The sequence below is a fragment of the Hyla sarda genome, chromosome 1 (genome assembly GCF_029499605.1).
Source record: "Hyla sarda isolate aHylSar1 chromosome 1, aHylSar1.hap1, whole genome shotgun sequence".
Taxonomy (NCBI): Eukaryota; Metazoa; Chordata; class Amphibia; order Anura; family Hylidae; genus Hyla; species Hyla sarda.
In genome coordinates, this window is record NC_079189.1 from 603,651,190 (window position 1) to 603,658,653 (window position 7,464).

The window sequence follows — 7,464 nt, forward strand, 5'->3', positions numbered from 1 at the left end:
AGCCAAAATACAAACTAAATACGGATACAATTGTGACACCATAATTGTCAATAAGACGTGTGGTGCATTTTATATATGGATTAAAAATCTATCTAAAATACAGACATCAAATGGGTATATCACCATAGGAATTGGGGGGGGGGGGGAATTCATGAATAAAAGTGATGTTGTTTCTCATAGACCAAGAGTTTCAGAACTCAGAGATAAAATTTACAATGAGTATTGATTAACTTATATCTGCCGTACAAAAAACAAAACTGAAAAAGTTTGTGGTAAATTGAGGTGGACCAGGGTTAAAGGGGTTCTCTGCTCCTAAACATGTTATCCCTTATCCAAAGGATAGGGGATAAGATTTCTGATCGCGGGGGTCTGGCCGCTGGGACCCTCCTGCGATCCCTGGTGCATCACCCGGGTCATCCGGTGCAGGGAGCTAGCTCCTTGCCGGATGAAAGGCGACCACAGCTGTCACGCCCTCTACATTTATGTCTATGGGAGAAGGCGTGACAGCTAGGTACAAACTAGCCATCTCGTCCTATTCCATAGACATGAATGGAGGGTGCGTGGCGTGACGTAATGAACACGGAAGCTCCAAGCTTTCGTGTTCTGAACGCCGCAGTCACCTGCCCAGAGGTGCTACATGCCACATCTTTTTCGGTTATATGACTTAAAAATAATAATCTGTTTTCTTCTTGGCAGATGACTGTACAGGGAGATCAGAGGGACATCTGATATCTTCATATTATAAAGCAGATGATGATATCACACAAGATACATATGAAGAACATTCCATTATCCCAGATACACCCTCAGCCCTTCACAGCCAAGATCTGTCATCTGATCCTTATATAACAGTCCTTTCTTCTGATCCGTTACAAACTGTTAGGCTAAATAAAAGTTGCAGAAGGGGTATTGGGCAAAAAAGAGCTCACAGACAGAAGCCATTTTCATGTTCAGAATGTGGGAAATGTTTTACTTGGAAATCGGATCTAATTACACATGTGAGAGTTCACACAGGGGAGAAACCGTTTTCATGCCCAGAATGTGGAAGGAGTTTCGCAAGACATTTAAGTCTCGTTGAACATCAAAGAATTCACACGGGGGAGAAGCCATATTCATGCTCAGAATGTGGAAAAAGGTTTATTCTGAAAACAAACCTTTCTATACATCAAAGAACTCATACAGGCGAGAAGCCATATCCTTGCCCAGAATGTGGGAAATGTTTTACTCAGAAAATACATATGGTTGATCATCAAAGAACTCACACAGGGGAGAAACCATTTCCATGCCCAGAATGTGGGAAGTGTTTCTCAAGAAAACCAAGTCTTGTTGAACATCGGAAATATCACACTGGAGAAAAGCCATTTATGTGCTCTGAATGTGGAAAATGTTTTATTTTGAAATCACAACTTATTAAACATCAAAGAATGCATACGGGGGAGAAGCCATATCCATGTTTAGAATGTGGGAAATGTTTTATTCTGAAATCACTTCTCATTAAACATGAAAGCAGTCACACAGGAGATAAGCCATATCCATGTTCAGATTGTGGAAAATGTTTTATTCTGAAATCCCATCTTGTTAAACATCAAAGAACCCACACAGGGGAGAAAACATTAGAATGCACAGAATGCGGAAAATGTTTTACTTCAAAATCCTCTCTCGTTCAACATCTGAGAATTCACACAGGGGAGAAGCCATTTTCCTGCCAAGAATGTGGGAAATCATTTACTTCAAAATCACAACTTATGCAACATCAAAAAACTCACACAGGGAAGAGACCGTTTCCATGTCCAGAATGTGACAAATCTTTTACTCGTAAATCAATACTTAATCAGCATGAGAAAATCCACACTGGGGAGAAGCCATTTTTGTGCCAAGAATGTGGGAGATCTTTTTCTCGTAAATCCCTACTTGTCGAACATCAGAGAATTCACACAGGGGAGAGGCCATTTAAATGTTTAGAATGTGGTAAAGCTTATACCTTGAAAAAAACTCTTATTGAACATCAAATACTTCACACAGGGGAGATGCCATTTTCCTGTCCAGAGTGTGGGAAATGTTTCTTAAGGAAAAAACGTCTTGCGGAACATCAGAAAACTCACACAGGGGAGAAGCAAACATGAAACATCTTATTAAACTGAGGAAAAATATCTTAATATCTAGGAGAATTGTGGCAAAAATAAACCTATCCTCTATCGGATATCAGCTGCTGATCACGGGGGGTCCGAGCACTGGGACCTGGTGCTCAGTGAGGAGCGATCCATTCATTTCTATGGCAGCGCCGAAAAGACCCAAGTACAGTACTCCTGCATCATTGGCACTCTCGTAGAAATGAAAGGAGAGTATGGCGTCTTGCAGTAGACAACATGCGCTCCTCATTAAGAGAGCCAGGGTCCAGTCCTGGAGATCGCAGGGGGTCCCAGCGGTCGGTCCCCCGCGATTGGCTACTTATCCCCTATCCTTTTGCCGTAGTTCTCCTTTAATGACCAAAATGTAGAAAAGATTTTACCCACAAATATTATTATTATTTAGAAATAGTACTCGAAGAAAATGCAACCATTATAGTCAAAGTCACATGTAAGAGGAATGGAGAACAATTTAGGGCACTATATTACGATTGTAAAATGTATAAAATTACTAATAAATGTCTAACCATAGATCCCACATGTGGTGTGATTACATTTAGGACTTTTTTTTTAATGTTTTATAGGGAAAGCTAGGCAAGACCAGCAGGTGTGGGCACACTGGGCCCCCTATCCAATTTGACTTTGGACCGCTCCTGAGGGCATTGGCTGTGGTGTCCTGGTTTTCGTTCTTTAACCTATTCACGGGTATCTGGTCTTTGCTCAAGGAGACCACCAAGTCGATACTTCTAGGAGTGGTCCCAGTATAGGTGGCAGCTGACTTTGCAGGCCATGAGGCACTAATCAAAGCACTGGTGGGTCAGACAGAGAAAATAAAGTGAACACTTAAACAACACAATGTAACTCCAAGTAAATGACACTTCTGTGAAATCCCACTGTCCACTCAGGAAGAACACTGATTGACAATCAATTTCACATGCTGTTGTGCAAATGGTACAGACAACAGGTGGAAATTATAGGCAATTAGCAATACACCCCCCAATAAAGGAGTGGTTCTGCAGGTGGTGACCACAGACCACTTCTCAGTTCCTATTCTTCCTGGCTGATGTTTTGGTCCCTTTTGAATGCTGGCGGTGCTTACACTCTAGTAGTAGCATGAGACGGAGTCTACAACCCACACAAGTGGCTCAGGTAGTGCAGCTCATCCAGGATGGCACATCAATGCAAGCTGTGGCAATAAGGTTTGCTGTGTCCGTCAGCGTAGTGTGCAGAGCACGGAGGCGCTACCAGGAGACAGACCAGTACATCAGGAGACGTGGAGGAGGCCGTAGCAGGGCAACAACCCAGCAGCAGGATCGCTACCTCCACCTTTGTGCATGGAGGAGCACTGCCAGAGCCCTGCAAAATGACCTCGAGCTGGCCACAAATGTGCATGTTTCCACTCAAACTGCCAGAAACAGACTCCATGAGGGTGGTATGAGCACACAGGTGGGGGTTGTGCTTACAGCCCAACACCATGCAGGAAGTTTGGCATTTGCCTGAGAACACCAAGATTGGTAAATTTGCCACTGGTACCTTGTGCTCTTCACAGATGAAAGCAGGTTCACAATGAGCACATGTGACAGAGTCTGGAGACGCTGTGGAGAACATTCTTCTGCCTGCAACATCCTCCAGCATGACCGGTTTGACGGTGGGTCAGTAATGGTGTGGGGTGACTAATGGCCTGACTGCCATTAGGTACCGAGATGAGATCCTCAGACCCCTTGTGAGGCCATATGCTGGTACGGTTGGCCCTGGGTTCCTCCTAATACAATACAATGCTAGACCTCATGTGACTGGAGTGTGTCAGCAGTTCCTGCAAGAGGAAGGCTTTGATGCTATGGACTGGCCCGCCCATTCCCCAGACCCAAAACCGATTGAGCACATCTGGGACATCATGTCTCGCTCCATCCACCAACACCACTTGCACCACAGACTGTCCAGGAGTTGGCGGATGCTTTAGTCCAGGTCTGGGAGGACATCCCTCAGGAGACCATCCGCTACCTCATCAGTAGCATGCCCAGGTGTTGTAGGGAGGTCATACGGCACGTGGAGGCCACACACACTACTGAGCCTCATTGTGACTTGTTTTAAGGACATTACATCAAAGTTGGATCAGCCAGTAGTTTGGTAAGGGTCCCTTACCTTGCCTCCTGTTGACCCTGAGATCCAGGCATGAGCAGTCAAGCGGCAGAATCATTGATCAATGGTTTCCTATGAGAAACCATTGATTAATGTAAAAGATCAGTGCGTGCAGTGTTATAGCCCCCTATGGGAGCTATAACATTGCAAAAAAAAAAGTGGGGAAAAAAAGGGAATAAAGATCATTTAACCCCTTCCATAATAAAAGTTTGAATCACCCCCCTTTTCCCATTTAAAAAAAAAAAAGTGTACATAAAAATAAACATATGTGGTATCGCCGCGTGCGGAAATATATATCTTTAATTAAACTGCATGGTCAATGGCGTGCGTGCAAAAAATTTCCAAATTCCAAAATAGTATATTTTTGGTCACTTTTTATATCATGAAAAAAATGAATAAAAAGCAATCAAAAAGTCAGATCAATAAAAAAAAAATGGTACCGCTAAAAACTTCAGACCATGGCGCAAAAAATTTGCCCTCATACCGCCCCAGAAAAATAAAAAAAGATAATTTTAAACGTATACATTTTCCTGCATGTAGTTATGATTTTTTCCAGAAGTACGACAAAATCAAACCTATATAAGTAGGGTATCTTTTTAATCGTATGGACCTACGCAATAAAGGAAAGGTGTTATTTTTACCGAAAAATGTACTGCGTAGAAATGGAAGCCCCTAAATTTACAAAATTGTGTTTTTTCTTCAATTTTGTCGCACAATGATTTTTTCTTTCAGTTTCGTCGTCAATTTTTGGGTAAAATGACTGACGTCATTACAAAGCAGAATTGGTATCCTCAAAAATAAGCCATGATATGGATTTTTAGGTGCAAAATTGAAAGAGTTATGATTTTTTAAAGGTAAGGAGGAAAAAATAAAAGTGCAAAAACGGAAAACCCCTTGGTCCTTAAGGGGTTAAGGTTTGAGGCTTGTAAAATACCTCCGTGGCCAGTTATCATGCAACAGATGAGGGCAGGAAGCACAGGTTCAGAAGTCAAGGACAAGCTGAAGTTAGACACAAGTATATAGCAGGATACAAACAGTAGGCAAAGATGAGTCTAGGAAACAATCCAGGGTCATACACAGAAAGGCGACATCATACACATGAACACAGAACCAAGGCAGAAACCTTTTTTCAGACAGGGTTGAGCTGGTGAAGCTGCCTGACATAGTAGGTACTAGATACAGATTGTCTAGGGATTGAATTCGGTGCATGCACTAGCACTTTAAGAGGCCGGAAGGAAGTGCGCACATACCCCATGGGCAGAAGACTCTCTGTAAACATGCGCAAGCACACTTTTTAATAAGGGTTTGAGTGGCCAAGGCTTTTGAAGGATTTTCACTGGCTATGGTCATATGCAAGTTTATTCTTAGGGATATAAAACATTGGGATAAACAAAAGGGTCCATTTTGCACTGTGAGAACGGTGCAGGTTGTAACACTGACTGACAGATCTGCCTGCATCATAGTCAGAAGCTCCGCCAATGGCGTGGAACACAAATCGTTCCCCCCGACATGCAGAGCAAGCAGCGCCGGACCCCGGGACAGCCAAATTATGCCAACCACCTCTGCCATAACTTGGGGCCACCTCAGCTCCCCGACACCTCTACAACAGACCTCCACTCCCTGGAAGCCAGTATTCCTTCTGCCAGGATGGGTCTCCACACGCAGGGCACCCTGAAGACATACGAGTGCCCAAACACCCACACCACTGGACGACCACCATCTGTGAAAACAAAGCTAGAAATCAACCAACAGATCCGGGCAGATATACCTGGCACAACAAGCAGTTCGCCAGCACCTCACGTGCTGCACCTCTGCCTCTGCCAAGCCTGCCCGCGCAGCTTCCGTGGCAGCCCCGATCCGAAAAGAATGAGTACTGAACTCACGAGGATCAAACCCCACCGAAGACAGACATCGCCGGAAAATGGACAAAAACTGGAACTGCGTGAGCGGGGAGGCATCCTCATGCAAAAGAAACGACGGGCCCACAGGCCGAGAGGCCAAAAAAGAAAACACCAAAGAGAAAGGACATGCCACCCCCGAAACAGCATATAACAAAAGCCAAGAGCCACGGCCCGCTTGATCGGTCTTGGACTTGCAAATATGCAAGCGCACAAAATCCCCGCTGAGAAAAACATCCGAAATACCCAGGCAGCTGGGTCGAAAACAAGAGGGTGGCAGCAATGCCCTGAAAGAAGCAAGCGCAAAAGCCGTAGAGAACAAAACCAACTCAAAAGACGATGCGCAGACACTACTCGTCACCTCCACCAAACGACACAAAAGCAGAAAAGAGACCAGGCACCGATCAAACCCAACCCTTTCGCGAGTCCACCTCTTAAGGGCCTGACAGATAACAAAAAAAAAAAAAACTAAGAGACGACCGACCAGCCCAGGAGCTGAAAATAAAAGGCAACCCCCGCCATGTGCCGTGCAGCAAAGACAGCAGGTAGTCTAATGTAACCTCAAGCCTATCCGGCACCTCACCAACCACATTGCGACCACCCACCAACTCCAGCCACCAATTCCATGCCTTACCATGGGATGACCACGTAGCACGAGCCACGGAAGCACGGACCAGCGACATCAGGCAATCACCACAAGATCCCACAGACACGGATGGCCTTCCAACTCCACCTGAGGCAACAGCCGCCAGAAATCCAGCCAAAGAAAACGTGATAAAGCATCAGCAACCTGATTCTCCACCCCCAGAACATGTTGAGCCCTGAACCAAACATTAAATTCTAAGCAGCGCAGTACTAAACGCCGCAGCAAGTCAAGCAACGAAGGAGAGCTGGAAGAAAGCCTGTTAATAGCCTGAACAACCCCATGTTGTCAGACCAGAAATGCACACGCTGGTCAAGCAAATCACTACCCCAGAGTTCAACAGAAATCACAATCGGGAACAACTCCAATAAAACAAGATTGTGACACAAACCTGAGGCCTTCCAAGGCCACCCAGCCGCACACCAACGGGAACCAAAAACTGCACGAAACCGACTGCACTGGCCGCATCCGTGAAAAGGGCCAGCTCGCCATTCGTAACCACGGAAGACTGAAAACAAGTCTGACCGTTGTACGAGTCAAGGAAACCCAGCCAAACAGCAAACAGAGACATCCGCCTACAAGGCCCTGGTAACACGGATGTGGTGGTCCGGGTGCTTAGCACCCTTGTTGGCCAAGGAAAGCCTGCGGGGAAAAAAAC

The 7,464-nt window shown here is 45.2% G+C and overlaps 1 protein-coding gene across 1 annotated transcript in view; it reads left to right on the top strand.

Annotated features, from left to right (window-relative positions):
- LOC130295831 (uncharacterized) overlaps positions 1 to 2,729 on the top strand; it is a 139,566-nt gene extending 136,837 nt beyond the window's left edge. The window contains exon 15 of the mRNA XM_056547079.1: positions 697 to 2,729. Within this exon, the coding sequence (XP_056403054.1) occupies positions 697 to 2,123 (1,427 nt within the window). The 3' untranslated portion in view covers positions 2,124 to 2,729. The remainder of the gene's footprint in view (positions 1 to 696) is intronic.
- Positions 2,730 to 7,464: the final 4,735 nt, after the last annotated feature.